Genomic DNA, 18,727 nt, shown 5'->3' on the forward strand with positions numbered 1-18,727 from the left:
TTCGCGATGTCTAGGAGGCCTGCGAGCATAATGCGGTCACGTGTTTAACCGGATGCTTCTAAAAACAAACCTTGGGCTCAGTGACATTTACTGTGGGGGAGGGGACGGTCGACGGGGAGGCTCATCAAACGTCCTTCTGCATCCAGAACGTGTCCAAATGTGGTTCCTGACGTCCTCTGTCGCTGCTGTGCTGCGTGCTGGCCCCACGAAGGGCACGCGCCATAGAACCAAGTAAATGTGCACATTTATGAGGACATTATGCTGCTCATTATACAGAGCAGAGCGGGCTTAACAGTGAAACAAGTAACGGCACCGCGCACCCAGGTAACAGCCGACCTCTGCTGCTTCCAGAAAACATCACCGTTTCAGGGAGGTCACTGCACCTGCTCAGGGAGGACGGCAACCGTGAGCTGCAGACAACGGGCAGGAGAGGGCTCTGGGGGCTTCGGTGTCTGGCTTTCCTGTTAGCAACTTTAATGTCGTCGTTATTTCTCTGCTTTGCAGCTTTCTGGAGCATGATCAGTGTAACCAGGGTTACTGGATCCGGGCTGGGATTCAAGGCCCGGCTCCCTCTCAGTGCTCTGCTCCTCTGCTTGGCGCTACTTAGGTGCCGCTGGGAGCAGGGAGCGGCGGGCTGCCAGCGCTCGGCCGACACGCAGCGGCCAGCACCTGGCTCTGCAGCCCCACGCTCGGACTGTGGCTGCCCTGCCATTTTGAGAGTCTAAAATGCAAGAGCATTGAGGGGCACCTCCCCACAGATCTTAAAGGGAGAGAGAAAATGCAAAGTCAATTTCTGGCCAACGGGAACATGAAGACAGTAATAACACCAATAGTAACAATTACAGGTGCTGATTCTCGAGTCATATGTTACAAGGACAGCAGCTGAGGGCTGGAAAGTCCATCTCTGGGGATGCCTCACCTCGGCGCCATCTCAGCCTTTACATTTCTTGCAGGCCGAGTGCGAGCAGCAAGCCAGGGCCCTGGCCCCACCACTGGCTGATCAGTGCTCTGGAGCTTTCTGCATCCTCGCACAGCTCTGCCCTATGGCAGGGCTGAGACACTTTCTCCTTAAAGGGCCAGACAGGGTAACATCGTAGGCTTTGTGTGTGTCTTGCAAGTACTCAACTCTGCCTTCGTGGCACAGACGCAGCTGTCAATGACAGGTGAGTGACTTGAGCGCGGCTGTGTTCCGACAGACCTGTTTGGGGCTCTGAGATTTGAATTTCACCTGCTTTTTCCATGCCATAAAATAGGACTTTTAATCATTTTTTAAAGCTTTCTTAGAGCTCATGGGCTGTGCTAAACAGGCCAGATTGCCAACCCCTGCTGTGCGCACTGGGAAAGAGCACGCTCTCCCACCAAATCGAGTCTCCGCGTGTCCCAGTGCTTGGCAGCTGGCGAGCTGGCCTGCAAGCAGCCGGCACCGAGAGTTGTTTTGTTTTATGTCTCTGAGTCCTAGCACATTGCCTGGCACGAGGAAAGCCTCTGATAAAACGTTTGCTGAATTAAATGGAATCAATGCCAAGTCTCTAAGTAGGACACATCCCAGGGAGGGGGTGCTCCAAAAGTACCAGTGGCACTTGACTGAGAGGTTGTTTCCAGTCGCCTCTGGGTGGCAGAGGAGACTCCGGGGGCCGAGCAGTCCCCAGGTGACGCCTTTCTCCAGCCTTTTCCGCAGGAATGAAGCTGATTGGGCACCGAGGGCACCGGGGCTCAGGGAGCCCTGGGGGCGCACCCTGTGCGGAGCCGCAGCTGTGAGCCTGGGTCCTTACCACTGTCTGGAAGCAGGAGTGCAGCTGGGTCAGGAACGGGGGCTTGTCGAGCAGGGCCAGGACTCGCTTTTCCACCATGGTGCACTCCACATCGTCGTCCTGAATCACCACGTCCTTCTTTAGGATCTTGATGGCGTAGAGTTCTTCTGTTCCCTTCCTGTCAGCCAGCATCACCTGAGAACAGATGAAAACGGCTAGGCGTTCGCCGGGAAGCACGTGGTGTAAAAACAGTCATAAAGTTCCACATCATGCGCAGACTGTGAGATACTGCAGGTCACTGCACATCACATTCCTCCTGCACTGTGTAATTTCCAAGGCGGCAGGGTCTGCACGCTGTGCAGGCTGTGGCCACACGGTGGCGCTGTTGTGGCCGCTAATAGGAATATGCAGCATTAGAGCGTTAGGGCTGAATTATGCGTTTTTTCATGGTCATCCTTACTGCAAATAAGTGACTGAGCTTTATAAGCTTCTGACCAGTCAGGTACTACCACAAAGAAACAGGCAGGATAGAAACCAGTTCCTGGATTTATGGTGAGATTTGGGGCCAGGTGCAGACATACAGGCTAAAGAAACCCAGTTCAATCTCTCATGATTATTACATTCGCTTACTACAAGCTAACATTCAATTTTTAGTTGTGAAAATTATGCATGCAGCCAACGCTGCGGAGCACCCATTCTGTCCTCCTGAACACTGACATGGTGGCACAGTGACTCCTCTTGAGCTTTTTGGACACAGTTGTTTTTGAGAAACCGTGCAGAGAGCAGGGAAACCTAAGGGGCAGCTCCGGAAATGTAAGAAAGAATGGGATGGTCCCAGCGTACAGAAATCTGGCCATGTCACGGGCCAGTTGTCCTCCTTACCTTCCCAAAACTTCCCTTCCCCAGCACCATGAGGAAATTGAAGTCAGTGAGTTTCACTCTGTCCAGGTTGTTGGAAAATCTCCTGTCTTCTGAAGGACTGATCACTTTCTTGGCGGGGCCAAGCTTGGCTTTCTGGACAACAAACAGACAGGTGAAAACAGTCAGTCGTTTTTTCCCCGAGGGGAAAGACTGACAGCAAACGCTGTAACTAAGTGGGATGCCAGCGGGGAGGGGGAGGTGGCACGAGGTGAGGAGAGCCCCAGCCGACACCGCTGCTCCAGCTGGGTGGCTGCACCCGTCCCGGGCGGCGTCTGCGGAGCGCCCACACACGGCCCTTACCTAGGAAGAGACAACTCTTCAAACTGCTCATCAAGAATCCAGTCACTGGACCCCTGCAAGGGCAGGCTGAATCTCGTTCTGGGAGGTAAACTTTAACTTCTCGGGGAGCCAGGGCTGGCCAACGGTCAACACCATAAGAGAGAGAAACTACGCGCTGATGTTTCTCTTATTTGTAGATTTTCCAATTTAAGGTTAATCTGTAGGACAGAAACTTGTGCCCCTGCAAAGAGGGAGGACCGTGTCCTCAGGAGAGGAACTGCTTAAGTGGCAACTGTGGGGATGATTTATTGCTACTTTAAAAGGCAAGATAAGAAGAACAGTGTTTTTTTTGTTTTTTTTTTTTGTTTTTTTTTAAGTCATGAGAAGAAATGGTGATACACCGAGAATCTGGTTTCACACCCTGGAAACACACTCTGCCCTTGGAACCTGGAGAGTGCATGGTCAGTGAGGTGAATTACTGAAAGGAGTTCCTATAAATTAGACCCGGCCACACAGAGGCCCGGGAGAGACCCGGCCCTCATCATGGAGGAGTCAGTTTCATGCTCAAGGTGAAAAGCAAGAGGCTCAGCAGAACAGGAGAGGCGACTGGGATTACAGGGGCGCATCTCAACCATCAGCCGAGGAGCCTGTGGAGAATGTGGAGGAGCCCTGAGTGGGTGGAGAAGCCCCCACCAGAGTCTGCATTTTGAAATCTGCCTGACAGTGAGGGAGCCCGTTACTGGATGTGTCAGCGGCTGAAAAGGCCAGGGTCCAGGGGCCTGGCCAAACCTCTGCAGCCACGGCCCTGGGCTGCAGGGCCAGGTCTCGAGCTCTGAACACATTCTCAGTGAGAGGGTGCAGCCCCGGCCCAGCGCAGCAGGTGCGACCGAGCGCAGCTGAGCTTTGGGCAGGTGCCAGGGCATCCCTGGAATCGACGTGGTTACCACGAACACGGCGTAGGAGGCAGAGAAGGTGCCCTCGGGGCCTCATCGACAACCAAAGCACTGGCAACACAGGTTCTTAGCACTGGGGGTGGGGGGGGAGAGCGAGCTGCTTCATGCCGGCTCTGCTGGAGATGCCCCTTCCACAGCGGTTGGCATGGGGTGTGCACTCGACGTTTCAGTTGAACGGATAAAGAAATGAAGCCGTACTGTGCCCCTCGGAGGCTGTGCTATGAGGCGATGCTTTTCTCCGATAAAAACAACTGGCCTGTAGGGGTCAGACCTCACGGCTTGAGCGGGTGCTTGGGTGAAGTGCGCACACCCAGCTAAGCAGAGACTTCAAAACATGGGGGAAGGATGGCCCCAACTTTTCTGCCTCCAGGCTGGAAGTATTAAATACAGTTGGACTGCACCCGTTTGCAGTGCATGGCGGGAACCGTGGGCATTAGGGGCCACTGGGGACACCGATGCTCGGTCAAGGCAGAGCCTGAACTGCAGTGACATGTAAACTGGCCTCCCCCTTGACAGAGGACGGGAGGGATTTTCAGGCAGACTTGCGAGAAAAAAACAAGGACTTGGGGTCCTTCAGATCCTCCCTCGACTTCAGGACCAGCCCCCTGTCCTCCAAAGAGCTGCCCCGGAATGGCTCCGAGTTGAGAAACTTTCTGGTTTCTGGTCTAACTTTAAATGAGTAATCGGGAAATTCAGGTGTGAGGCGAGGATACGGACTAAGCCGCTCTGCTCTTGTGATTTACAAAGAGAAGATGTTATCAGACAGGCACGGAGAGGTTACTTCGGTGCTATTGGGAATCCACAGCAGCATCTGGAAGGACCCAAACACGAGGGGCTCGTGGCCCTGGAGCGCTGGGAGCAGCTGCTGCGTGTCCACCTGCGGAGCTGACCAGGGCCGGGACCGGGTGTCCCTGACCCATCGGCAGTCCTGAACAGTGACGGCGCCCTCAGCACGCCTCCCTGCCACAGGCCGTGTACGAGGCACCGTGGGCTGATGTGTGTGCTGGCCTCCAGAACAGAGACGGGCTTTTTCACCCAGCACCTATTGCCAGCACGGGGGACGGCAACCCAGCAAGAGCTCTGCCGGTTTTGTGCTACGACCGTAGGGTAGTGATAGGTACGGGGTATTCCCCACAGTCAGGCTAAAGGGACGTGAATGCAAAACCACACTTTTGCATTTGGCTACTTTTGGACCCCATTGCAATGTGACCTTAAACTGCAGTGGGGACAACCTGTGAGGCTGGGGAGGAACAGCCACAGAGGAGACCCCTGCCCGCAGGACAGAGGGGCAGCTCGGGGCCCCTGGGCAGCTCCCCTGCCAACAGGAGGGCGGTTCTCCCACAGCCACACCTGGAAAGGCTCCTTGAATCCTTGCGGCAGAACATACCTTCTTCCTGGACTTGCTGATCTGCCCTCTGTCCAGACCGCCTCGCTCATCTTTGTATCTTTAGACCGGGCACACTCACTGAATGTCTCATTCACTCATTCATCCCAAAACCCATGACTCCATTAAACCTAGGACTGGCAGAATTTAAGAGGCCAAATCATAAACAGTACAGTGAACTTGCAGCCAGCACTGGTCAGACAAGCAGTTGCCACTAGGTGGGTCCTTTCAGAGACCACCCTGCATTCGGGTGGTCACACAGTGACCCTTCCCAGGGGGCACGCAAGGCTGGCAGCCGGGCCAGCAAGCCGAAGCCAGGCCCTGGAACGGTTTCTCTGCAGCGACCTCCTCAGAGGAGAAGTCCTGCCCGCCCCCGACCCAGCCGTGATCTCTGACTGGTGGGCGGCGGTGAGCCTCTGAGCCGACCATTTCTTTCTTCGAGCATTTCAACGAGCTGTCTGGCAACTGGTCTCCCTGTGGGCAGACACCTGCTTTTCCTGGCTTGCACACTGCTCACCTAACTCTGGCGGTCATGGATCTAATTCAGACTTCGCTGGGAGTGCAAATAAAATCAGCTAAGGGGAGGAACAGAGCTGAGGCCGACGGCCCAACCACAGAGGTTCTGGTGAACCCGTGCAGGCATTGGAATAAAAATAAGCCCTATGGACACCCTTCACTAAAGCAACACAAACCCTGACCTGCACAACCTGGGGTTCAGACCACGGAGAAGGGAGGGACAGGATGTCTCTGGAAGACAGACAAAGAGCATCGGCTGGGGCTGGGGACCTAAAGGTCACATTAGTCCTTCGGTAACACACCTGCTGATAAATCCCAAACCTTGAGTTCCACCTCTCTCATCCTCGACACTCACAAGAGGAGAGTTGATGGAGCGCCAGGCTCGGGGCAGCAGCCGATGGGGCGGAGATCCCCGCTTGCTGAGCCTCCACCCTCCCTCCCGTGAAGCCCTCCTCCACTCCCCCTACCCCATCACGGGAGCAGGGGGAGCAGGGGGATGCCCTCTTAGCTTTGATGGTGTCCGTTAACTTCTTCAGAGAGAAGCGGCCGGAGCTTGGGGTTTGAGTCCCGACCTTATCACACCCACCGCAGGGGCGGGCGGTGGGGACGGGCCTCACCTCCAGAGCCCACCCTGATTTCAGAGCATCTTCTGTAGCCCCTCCAGGGCGAGGATGTGCAGGGGACGGCCCTGGCTTATTAAAATGGCATGGAAATTTTTAAAGAGAAAGTAAAAATGGTGCTGTAAACTAGAATAAAAATGGCTTCACAGGCTGAAGATTTAGCATGCTTTTTAAAAACTCAGACGAAAACTCAGCATGGCTTTTTATTGGCTGTGACCAAAGAACTCGGACTTTTGGGCTCCGTGAAAGATGGCAGACCAAGCACCAGGCCTGGTCTGGCATCGGCTGCCGACGGGGTTTCCAGGGTGTGCGAACAAGCAGCATTCTCTCCCCCAGCGGAACACTTAATATACTATCAACACGTGTCTCACTGTACACAAGACACGTCCTTGAAAAGCCGCAACACTGTGCGGTCACTGAAGGTGTTCTCTACTTAAAGGCTCCGATGGTGGGGTCTCTGTAAAGCACAGCACGCAGCGAACCCCAGGAGTGCGAGCCCAGATTCTCGGGGGTTGGGGTCGCGGCCTGCAGGTGTGTGTAATTCCCGTGTCTGAGGCGCTGTCTGTGTGAGCTGTGAGAGGCCCCATGTTTGGTGCACTGCTAGGGGGCTTTCCCAATTAAAGCTGAGTGGGGGGTGCACCAGAGGACCACGCTGCGCGGCTATGAGGATCCAACTGCAGGAGATGCTAATGTTCTACGAGGCTGGACCATTTATTTGCAATAGCTGGGATGTGACAATCTGACCCACATGAATGGCAATTCCGAGTGGCTTAACTTAATGCAGTAGATGCTCTGCAAGGTTTAGATTTTGCATAATGATGATATGTTCGCTCCGGGATGCGGGAAGACAGAATAAAGACACGGGGAAAGTGTCAAGTTATAAGTCACCAGTCTCCTAATACAATAGCACCCTGCCTAGCAGCTCTTCTAAGAAGTGCTGACCTACCTTCAGTAGGAACCGAAGCCCAGAGATTCGTCCACAGCGGGAATGCAGAGACCGCTCACCGCGAGTCTCCCCGAGGGCCTGCCCTGGGATCACTGAACCTTCGGGCAGCCCTCGGAAGAATGCTGTACTGTTTAACTCCATCCCACTGCAACTGTGTCCATTCGCACCTATTCTGAGAAAGTTCCTTTAATACTGTATCTCCTTGCCTAACAGAAATTATGGCTCTGAAGAATATATGTATCAAAGATGTTTGCAAATTGTAGAGAGATGACCCTGAAACAATGGGAGCTTCTTTCTACTTCTAAGATTCTGAGGGCAGATGGCCAACAGTGAGCAACTGTTGTGGCAGATGAATACTGTGGATTTCTTCTAAACTTTTTTCCTGTAAGGTGAAAATGCTCTGTGCTCGGGGCTTAGCTGCATGACCCTGGCAGTGCAACACGGAGGTGTTCCCATGCTGCTCCGTGGGCAGCAGAAACAGCCACGCCACGAACAACCAGGACCTCAGCACAGCGCCTTACCTCTGGGGCAACCACGTATTCACCTGCACCCACAGAGACAGGAGTTAAGAGAAATCACACGGTTTCTGGAGACGACCACCACGAAGGAGCCAGGAAGGTGTCTCGACAATCCCATTAATGGAGTAAGCCTGCGCATTTCTAACAAGCCCTGAGTCACGACACCGATCACACCCACTCTGTCACCAGGTGATGGACTAAGACGATGCTACTAAATGGCCGTCGCAGCCTCCTGGGGAGCACAGCCGGGGTAAATAAAATGCCTGCTGTTCTCTGGCCAATTTTTCATCTTCCGAGACACGCCAAGCAGGCTTCTTGCCGGAGGGCCTTCGCACTTCCTGCCCTCCGACCCACTGAGGCACGAGCCGTCCCTGCTCCCCGCCAGCCCCGTGCAGCCTGGCAGTGCCGTTCCTTCCTGCGGCGAGTCCCCCCTCACGCCCTTCTCACTACCTGCTGCTCCTCCCTCCACTGGACGGAGCCGGGAACCTCATCTGTTCTGGTCGCTGATGGCTCGCCAGCGCCCAGGAGCGAGCCTGGGACGTGGTGGCAAATGCATGAATGTGGATGTGGGGAAGGCAGTTCCTCGTGATACAAAATGTTTTAAAAGGCAGCATGATCGCTTTTACAAAATTTCTACCATAATGCTGCTTCTTGTCATACAAATAATAACGCTCATTTTAGAAAATGTAACGGGCAAGGACAAGTAAAAATATCTGTAATTTTATCACCTAGAGATAACATTGTTAATATTTTAGATATTCTTTTTCCAAAGATTTTATTTATTATTTTTAGAGAGAGAGGAAGGGAAGGAGACAGAGAAAAAACCATCGATGTGAGAGAGAAACAGCAATCGTTGCCTCTTCCACGTTCCCCGACTGGGGACTGAACCCGCGACCCAGGCATGTGTCCTGCCCGGACACTGAACCTGCGATCCTTTGCTTTGCGGGACGATGCCAACCCACTGAGCCACACTGGTCAGGGCTGTTGGATATTCTAGTTCTTTTTCCATGTTTTCCTCTTAGATGTTATAGAATTACACTGCCCGTAGCCCGCTCCCTCCCTTCGGAGGATGCGAACTTTTCCCAAGTGCCCCTGTATCACCTGACTGCGGCGCCTGGACACTGCCCCGCGGGGCCCCCTGTAGCGGGGCCCCCTGCAGGTGATGTAGCCACTCCCCTACTGCTGGGCATCCAGGTTGGTCCCAGTTGCCCCTGTACCCAGTCACGTGCAGGCAAACGATTCTGTCATCCAATCTCTGCGCACATCCCTGATCTCCCCAGGATAGACTTCCTGACGTGGGATTTCCGGGGCAAGACGGGTAGGCACTGCGAAGATGGTGGGGAAGCCAGACAGTTCCACCTGACCGTGCGAAGTCAAAGAGAAGCGGGGACCTGAAGAGGCTGCGTAGCTCCTGATGGCAGGGTCTCGGCTTCTTTTAGGCCTCGTATCCAACACCGTGACCAGGATTCCCCATAGCACTTCTCTGTCAGACCTGGCAGTCTGATCGGCCGCTCTGATCTGGAGGCACAAGGCCAGGGAGCGGCCGTGTCGGCACCTGTGTTGTCTCTGCAGTGGGGTTCGGAGGGGAGCAGCACATCGCAGGTGTGTGTCAGTCATTCTCCCGCTGACGACCGCAGGGGCAGCCTTGGAACCGGTGGCTGTCCGCCACAGACGGGCCCTTGGGGAGGTCGGACCTGCTTGGGTCCAGGTGAGGACACAGGCCTACAGAACTGACTCTACCACCTGCCGCTGCTCAGGGTCATGGCAGTGCTGGGGTGGGGAGTGGCGGGGCATGATAGATGTGTTATTTCCTCTGTATTGGTCCTTGGAACAGGACCCTGGGTCATTCCACAGAGAGCCACTCCCCTGTGCCAAGGGCTGCTCCGCCTGGGATGTAACCTCTCGCCCACCACACAAGGGGGAGGGAGCCTTTAGGATTTGAAAGGAAGTTGGAGGTCAGCTAGTCAAGGCCACCCACCTTCCAGATGAGGAGACTGAGGCCTGAGTGATGTGTCTAAATCGATTTTCCTCCCTGGGCTCTGAATCTAGAACTCTGTTCTTTGAATTCAGGGCTCGTTCTCCTATTTAGAAGGTAGGAAAATATAAGGGGTCAAATGATTCCATTTTGGGGTTTGCAAGCCAAACACTGTCATTGCTGTAACCACCTGGCCCTGCCGGTTCGGTGGGAAAGCCACCCGAGTGAGCGAGTGCGTGCGTGTGGCTGTGTGCTAACGCCGCCTTGTGTCAGGAGACAGGCAGCATGTGGCCGGGAGGCTCCAGTTCGCCTAGATGATGCAGGTTTGCAAACGGTCCGTCCTCATTTGCAGTTAGATTTACACAGAACATCTGCATTGCATTGCTAACTTGTCAGAATGAACCTCGCATGCACTTGAACTAAATTCCTGTTCCGTCTGCTCCACGATGCTGGACAGGCTGACTAGTACTGGCCAAAGCTGCCTCGCGCCAGACAGCGTGGTGAGTGAAGTGCTTTGTGGAGCAGAAATTTCCGGGAAACCACGTTAAGTCATTTTCTTAACGAGAAATATTTTTACAGACACAGTCACTTACGCTGTTGCCACTGTGGAAATGAATTTGCAGGAAGCCGGCAGGCCTCTGTTGTCACGGCAACTGAGCCACACTCTAAGAGGACAAATGTGGGACCTGGGATGTAGCGCTTTGCCCGAAGTGGAAAACAGAGGGGTCAGTTCTCCTGGGACTGACGATTATATACCTCACTGTTCTGCTGGGTTGTTCTTCAACCCACCTGCTTCTCCTTCTCCTGGAGGTGTCCAGTGGGTGCTGACACACGTTTTCCTAGGCTGGCTGACGGTCATTGCCGGGCCGCAGTAGTGCGGCCAGTCTCACCCGCTACACAGGTCCAGGGCAGGCTGCTGCTCTCAGTGCTGCCTGGTTGCTGAGAGTCCAGACTTACGGGAGGATGCCGGGAGCGACGGCACCCTCTTCAAGTTTTCTCTTCTGCAAAAGACCGCCTTTCTCTCTCTGACCACAGGCATCTGCCCGCCTTCGAGAAAGGCCCAAGTGAGCAGGCCTGCACACTGCTGTCGGAGTGTTGTGGCACCCAGGAGTTTTTGGAATCCTACGTCCTTCCCTACCAGGAATGCTCCCTCTTTGGAATTCACACCGCACTGGCTTTGTGAGTTGGCTGTGGCAGGGTCAGAAGCCACAGGAACTCACAGATGCTACCAAAGTAAACAGTTTTCCTGACGGCCAACAGCATTGCTCGGAACTGGGGACTTCTCTGCCCTGAGGAAGCAGAGCACGTGAAATGTGCCGCGGCCCGTGCAAGCGAGAGTAGGCTGCAGGAGCCACGCAGACCTGAAGAAACCCTGACGTCTTGCTTTTTCATCACCCTGACAGTCTCTAAGACCACGGAGCAATTGGGAACACAGAGGTAATCCCCTCTTCAAATCCATCAAAAAGTAGAGATGCAGGCTCAAGTACGTTGCCATCCCAGGAACAAGCTTTCACGGACTCTTTTATTTGCAGATCTTTACTGCCCTCTTGTGGTACCTGCCTGAGCTGGACTGCACTGTGATCCGGACCTTTTAGCAGAAACCTGCCTACGGATCACCAGTCAGGTCCACAGAGGTCAGGTTCCCCTAAGCGCTGCAAAATGGCACAGAAAACACAGAAATTCCACCTTCCAAGCTGCACCTTCATGGGCAAGGGCTCGAAACTCCACCAGGACGGCTGGGCCTCAGCAAAACGCCAGCGGAGTGTGGACTGACGCCAGGGGTGCGTCTTGGGATCCTGGTACTTTCTTTCTAGAAACCAACAAGTCGCCAACCAGGCATACCTCTGTGTCTCCTGAATCTAACCTTCGACTGGGCCCAGGCTTTGCAAGTCACAGATACAGGGAGCAGGGCAAGGGCGGATGTGAGGGCTTCCGGGGGCCTGGGGTGGCCTCAGAGAAACACGGAGCAATTTCAGAAGTAATAAGAAATGATGATAGTCACATAAGGGCAGAATTCAATAAAAAAGCCACCACTGGGGAAATTCAATTGAAGCTAAATGATCACAGAATGGCATCTCCTGAATTAAAAAAAAAAAGCCATAACTGGCAATAAAGTCCGGATCCCTGGGGAAAGTTCTAGACACTTCTCTCCATCACTACATGGCCGCCATAGGGAAGGTAGGCAGGCCTGGGCACCTGGCAAAAAAGCATCCAAACTTCATCCACACGGAGGAGGTAAAAACAGAAAAAAAAAGATCCCTCTCCCCAAATGTTGATTACTTTTGCTCAATTACTCAATTTAAGGTTTTTAGAAATGTCTCTAATTGACAGCAACTAGCATTCCAAAAGCAGGGCCGATGGCAATTAAATTGAGCATAATCAAAATTTACATAATCATTGATTTCATCCTACCTTCACTGAGCGTTTTAAAGCCACACCAGCTTTTAAAAACAAGGGACCTAATTATAGCTCAATGGGACACCTGCTTCCAAGGCTGGTGGCAGCTGCACTGTTCTGGGTGGTTCCTGGGCCCCTGTGGCCGTGGGCTGGCAGGGAAGCCGAGGGGCGGGGTGGGGTAGGGTGGGGTGGGGGCGGCAACTGCTGAAGAGCATAGGAGTTCAAGTCCAGCACACATTGGCTGGAGCGCCAACTACAGTAGGGTTGACTTCACCAAGGCCTCAGTTTCTTCATCTGTAAAATGGACTATGACTCCTCGCTTCCTCCTGTGCAGAGCTTTTCCTTCCTGCAGTGACAGGGGCTCAGTCAGGGCCCAGTAGCTGCTGCCAGGTTGGGGGCTCAGAAGAGAGATTCAGCCTTGGCTGTATCTCAGTGGATTGAGCGACAGCCTACAGACCAAATGGTAGGCAGTTTGAGTCCCTGTCAAGGCACATGCCTGGGTTGCAGGCCAGGTCCCCAGTAGGGGGCGCATGAGAGGCAACCACACATTGATGTTTCTCTCCCTCTCTTTCTCTGTCCCTTTCCTTCTATCTAAAAATAAATAATCTTTTAAAAAAATGTTTTAAAAGAAGGGAGATTCCCCCTGGAGGAAGCAAAGGGATGGCAAGTAGGACCTGGCACAAATGAACCTGGGGGGCTCCCTGCTGGCCAAGAGAGTCCACGGTGTTCGCTGTGAGAGTGGGCCTCTGGGGTGGGGGAGGGTGACACCTGGCGGGGTGGGGAGTGGAGGGTGGAGGGTGGGGGTTGGGGGACAGGATACTCCCTGCCTGGGAAGCGGATGGGGGGATGCCGCAGACCAAGGAAAAGCCAGGAAAATGTAAAATAACTCAACCACTGTGCTCTCAGAGGAACCACAAGCGGCTGGGGCCTGGGGAAACGTGGGTCGCAGGAGCACCCCCTCGTGAGAAACGAGAGCACGGCTGCCCCTCCCCCCCAAAGCTGTCAGTTCCGGGCAAGAGCCGCCCGCAGCCGCTGCCAGGAGTCGGGAAGACGGTCCCCACAGGCTCCTTCCCAGCCGGTCAGCAGAGGGCAGTGGGCCCCGGGGAGCAGCGATGGACCCATCACTGACAGCTCTGTGTTTTCAGAGAAAGCTACGAGGTGAAGGCTGGCCCACGAGCGGGGGAGCAACGCCTCGTTCACGTGTGTGAGAATGCCTCACTGCACGGGCCAGGGCGACTTTCCCCTACGCAGGTGACGTGTTCCTTCTCAGGTGGAATAATCTGTGTTTCTCACCTGAAGACCCATAACCAGAAGCACAGGAGATGTCAGACACGTGCACCCAGACAAAGCCTGTCCCACGGGGGGCTTTGCTGACTCCAGAACCCTCGACCCTGTTCTCAAATGACCCGAGGACGCCCTTCCTTGGATGCAGTGGGCAGGGGTGGTGGGGTCACTCTTCCTCGCTGACGGAGTCCACGAGTGGTTCAGAGAGCAGGACAAAGGGTCGCTTTAAGCGGGCGATGGCTTCTCAGACGACAGCAATGCACAGGGGCACTTCCACGTGGAAGACGATGTGGGGAGACATGGGGAGAGTGCCGGGAGCAAGAGCAGTGCAAATTCTTATCTAGAAGGTGCTGTTGGCTGTTCGGAGCACCTTGTACAGTCACCGCTCAGTCCTTGCGGCAACCCTAGCAGGGAGGTGCTTTGATTGTCCCCATTTCAGAGATGGGGAAACTGAGGTAAAAGAGGTAAGCACATGGCCCAAGGCTAAGAGGTGGTGGAGCTGGGATCTGAGTTTGACTTTAACTGTGCTGTTTCCTCGGAGTGACAAGGTGAGAGCCAGGCTGCCCAGCAGGCAGGGGGGAGAGGACAGTCCTTCCCAAGAGGGGACAGCCTCCCATCAGTTGGGAGGAGCTGCAGTTTACCAGCCAGGGGGGACCCAGAGTGGTGAAGACTTTGCCCAAATCCTTTCCTCTTTTCCCTCTATGTCCTGTTCCAGCCCCATCTGGTTCTGTACCAGCACCTTGACAGGGAAACACAGACCTGTAGTAATATGTGTGTTTTTCTCCCTGGAATAACAAAGTTTCCAATGGAAAAACAAAGATGGAAACACACTGTGCGGGTGTGTCACAACTCGCAGGGGACGAATGTCTGGGTCACAGTTGGGAACTGAGGACCCGAGGTGAGTTTGCTTCATCGGAGCAGAGCAGCCTCTGAGCAACAGGGACTGAGACGACAGGCGGCTCACTCGTGTTTGACAGTCTCCACGTCCCTGAACGATCGGCGAGGACCCACTCACTCTGAGGACGTGGAAGCTTTGACTCGGCCAGTGCTCAGGGCAGCCACCAGTGAACGCGCTGCACCTCGGGGCGGGGCTGCAAGGCAAACACCCAGAGACTGTGACGACAGCGGGAGTCTCAGGAGGCTAAGGTTTTCACCACGCTCCACGAGACCCGAGAACCCTCAAAGACTATTTTCTCTTTCCCATTTCCAATAACTCTGGGTCACTAATCTCCTGTGGCCCCTTCAGGGAACCCATCTGCAGTGTCCAATACAGGTTCTGGAGATGAGAAGTTGCCCAGACATTAGCTCCTGGGTGTCATCTTCAGCACAATGCTCTTCAAAGAGCGTTCTATGCTGATCCTAGCTTGGGGGCGGGGCTGGGGTTCCCCCCGGCCAGTCCTCCACCCAAGTATCCGAGTATTTAAATTTTCCACCCAGTTCCAGTAGGAATACCCCGTAACAGTATAGAGACGATTTTCATTACTGACAAGAGCAGTATGTGGGGGGCACCGCTGGCCCGCAGCCCCAACCAGCACCCCCAAAGACAGCAGTGTTGTCAGAAGTGACAACAGACCAGAGTTGAAAAGAACTGACATCCAAGTGGCAGAGCTCCACTGGAGAGCTCGGGGAGAGAACGGCTGATTAGGTTACGACAGTTAAGTGAGTTGGGAAGAAAGTAAAAAATGAGAGAAAATGAAATATAGCACGTCGTATTAAGCCAGGCATGAAGCACATGGGAAGAGTTCGAGGGGTTTGGCCCCTGCTGTGTCACCCTGCACCCCCCACATAAGCACAGACACGCGGGGTGCAGGGTAAGTGCCCGCGGGGGCCGTGCACTCAGGTGGATGCTTGCCTACGAAAACCTGGAAATGCGGTTGGGCACGCACAGTGAGTGAGAGAGAGGGAGGGAGATGGGCTGTCGAGCTAAAGACGCACTCTTTCTGTTCATCGGACGCTCCGATCAGACCTGAACTTATCTTTAGGCACTCAGAGGAGATTCCAGTATTTCCTGGGCAGAGCTATAAACAAACCCAGTCTGAAGAGAGGGAGGCCCGGTGTACTCTGTGGGTGACTGGCACACAGGCATCTTCCCTCACTGGGGGGCTGCGGCCTCGGGACAGGGGCAGGCAGACCAGGGCACAGGGGGGCATGGGGGTCAAGCTCCCGGAACACACGGTGCATCGTTAAGCATGGACAGCATGGTCGGGGCTCAGGCTTGGGAGCCACGAAAGCCAGGGCGGACGTTTTTGTGGAAGGAAAGGTGGCAGAGGACAGAGCGTTGGCAAAACTGCCTTTAAGCAGCGGACGTGTCAGCCTGGTGAGAGCTAGGAGAAGAACTGCTAGGTCAGTAGGGGAAATGCTAGGTATACAGGAAAATGATTAGCACCGTGAGAAAATAGAGATGGAAAACCACATGGCTCCGGCTGTATTTACAATGCAGGCAGGAGGGCCTGGCTGGGCAGCTCAGCTGGTTAAAGCACTGTTTCGATACGCCAAGGTTGTGGGTTTGATCCCCAGTCAGGGCACATGCAAGAACAAACCAATGAATGCATAAATAAGTGGAACACCACATCAGTGAGTTTCTCTTTCCTCCCTCTCTCTCTCTAAAAATAATCAATAAATACAGTGCAGATGGAAGGCAACCTCTTAGATGAGCACCAGCCCCGTGAGGGTTGGAACTCTCCCTTGTATGAGCAGGGAAGGGTGAGAGCCACACCGGGCGGAGCACAGGCCCTTCTCCTCTTCTTCCTCATGGCTACACATGGCATCAGGTCAACAGCGTCACCCCATTCATGGATGCTTCTCCTGCTTCTGGCATGATGGAGTCACCGGGTATTTGGTTAATCAAGTGTCTGAGATGGTACACAGCTAGTTACCTGGCCATTTTACATATAGACTGTCATTGTTACATGAATGGGAACAAAACCAAATCCACTCATCGTTTGAACTATTTGTAGCCAAATTTCTTTTCTCGATGATTCAGAAGGCTATTCAGCATCTTGAAGTGCCCAAGATTCCTGGTGAAACATAAACTGGCCGGGCAGCTGATTAACCACGTCCTGGCTGACCGAGCGCCAGGTAACCAGGTTTTGTTTTTCAGACACACCTCTTTTCGCCTTTCCACTTCTGTCTAACATAACCCATCATAACTTGATAACATCACTTTCTCACATACTAATGTGGAAAAAATGAAGTTGAAACCATCTTAATGGAGATTCCATAAGAGCAGCCACGGGACGAACCCTACGAGTTCAGACTGCGTGCGAGTCAGTGTCCGGGAGGAGACCCGAGAGAGCGGCTGATTTCCAGAACCCAAACTCCACAGCCCCAAAGGGTCCCAGCATCCCTGAGCCTGAACAGACTGACCGTCAGAGACAACCAGATTCTACCCTGTGCTCGGAAGGCTTTGCCTACTAAGTTAGGACACCGGTCAGATCGTGAATCTCGCATCTCTTTGAACCGGTGTGGGCAGATTTTCTCCCATTACCTCTTATAATTATGGTCCTTTAAATCTGTCATCACAAATCGATTTATAATTGTTCTCAAAATAGGCCATTTTATTCTAGTCCCAAAGCTCTATTTTAGGCTAGAGATCTTAATCCATATCAGGATGAAAGGGAACTAACAGTGGCAACAAAAACATCCTTATAGGACCCTTGGAAAGAACCTTAAAGGAAATGTAACCTGCATTTTCCCTGCACCTTCCCTATAGAATCGCCCAGCCTCTGCTCAAATACCTCCAGGTAGGAATAATTAGCCAGGGTGGGGATCAATGGCCTCCCATCCCCTACACTATACTCGGCAACATCCTTAAGAGCAAGGTTTGTGCCTTAACTCTTTGTCCCCACCACTTGTGCTCGACAGCAGATGCAACACTCACCAGCTGGAAATTTCCGGGACTACCCATTTCTTTAACTGCAAAAAGTGTGGGAAAGGAGCTGGTCCATTTGCAAGAGTGACCACATTCATCACATATGGTTTTGTCCTACTGCTAAAGGGATGTGAGTAGACAAGGAGAGGAAGACTCTGGGCTGCACAACAGCAGACGTCCTCTGCTGGACGCCAAGGACATTGGGGTGAAAGGTACATTCCTCCTGGGGCCTGAAGTTTAGATTTCAAAGCGTTCAGAGCAGGACCCAGGGTGCTCTGTCTGCAAACAGGAAGGTGACAAATCTTCTGGGTGTATCCGGCAAGTGAGCAGTCTTTAGTTTGCACAAGGAAATTTCAGACCAGTTGAAAAGCCTTGAGGATTACGTAAAGGTGTGGCTGGGATTCAAAGAGTTGAGACAGAGGGAAGTGGAGGAGAAGGGAGGGTCTTTCCCACACAACCTAAGCAAGCACTGAGATGCATGGAAGAGCGTATGTCTGCAGGTGGGGAGACCTGGTGTCATGGCGGGCGGATGGGCACCGGAATGCGAGAGAAGCGTCTTTCCAAACAGATCCGGTCCTGCTGCATGCTAGCTTGACCGAATCCCCTCTGTGCTCTTGTTTTCCCACCACAAAGGTAATGCCAGATACCCCTCTCAGTTCTCTCATCCTACGGTCCCCTTATTGCAGGGGTCAGAAAACGTCCTCTATAAAGGACCCGATGGCACACAATAGGCTTCTGGGGCCATCCCGTCACTATGGCTACGACTCAACTCTGCTGCTGTAGCCTGAGAGCAGCCAAAAGGTGAGCACACAGACGTGGCTTGTTAACAAAACTCTATTTGTGGACACTGAAGTCTGAATTTTGTCTAATTTTCAAGTGTCCCAAGTGATATCCTTTTTGATTTTTTCAACCATTTAGAAATACTAAAACCATTCTGAGGTCACAGGTCATAAACCACACGTGCTTGCTTGCGATCCTGCCCTGTGTAACACGGACATGGTAGGGGCAGGGATGGAGTCCATCCTCACGACCTGCACAGGCCCTGGAGAATTGGAGTTCGTTTTTCATTAGCCAGCAGGTCACGTCCTCTGGACCAGCACTTCTCGAACTGACATGGATGCAGGCATCCCCTGGGGAATGTTCACACGCAGATGCTGACTCGGTGGAAGTGGAGAATGGGGTCTGGGGATCTGTACTTTAATGAGCCCCCAGATGCTGCCGACGTTCCAGGCTCAGAGTCACAAGGACCTGGAGCCCCAGGATGGTCAAGGCTTCCTTTTGCAAGATACCCAGGAAGTTCAGAATCTTGGGA

The 18,727-nt window shown here is 53.5% G+C and overlaps 1 protein-coding gene across 1 annotated transcript in view; it reads right to left on the reverse strand.

Moving 5' to 3' along the window:
* The window catches only part of PRKCA (protein kinase C alpha), a 348,434-nt gene that overhangs the window by 39,453 nt on the left and 290,254 nt on the right, over positions 1-18,727 (reverse strand). Inside the window, exons 9-10 of the mRNA XM_053655561.1 lie at positions 2,634-2,765; positions 1,773-1,946 (exon numbers count right to left, since the gene is read on the reverse strand). Coding sequence (XP_053511536.1) covers positions 1,773-1,946; positions 2,634-2,765 — 306 coding nt within the window. The remainder of the gene's footprint in view (positions 1-1,772; positions 1,947-2,633; positions 2,766-18,727) is intronic.

The sequence above is a fragment of the Artibeus jamaicensis genome, unplaced genomic scaffold (assembly GCF_021234435.1).
Source record: "Artibeus jamaicensis isolate MK-2021 breed Jamaican fruit bat unplaced genomic scaffold, CSHL_Jam_final contig_1998, whole genome shotgun sequence".
Classification (NCBI taxonomy): domain Eukaryota; kingdom Metazoa; phylum Chordata; class Mammalia; order Chiroptera; family Phyllostomidae; genus Artibeus; species Artibeus jamaicensis.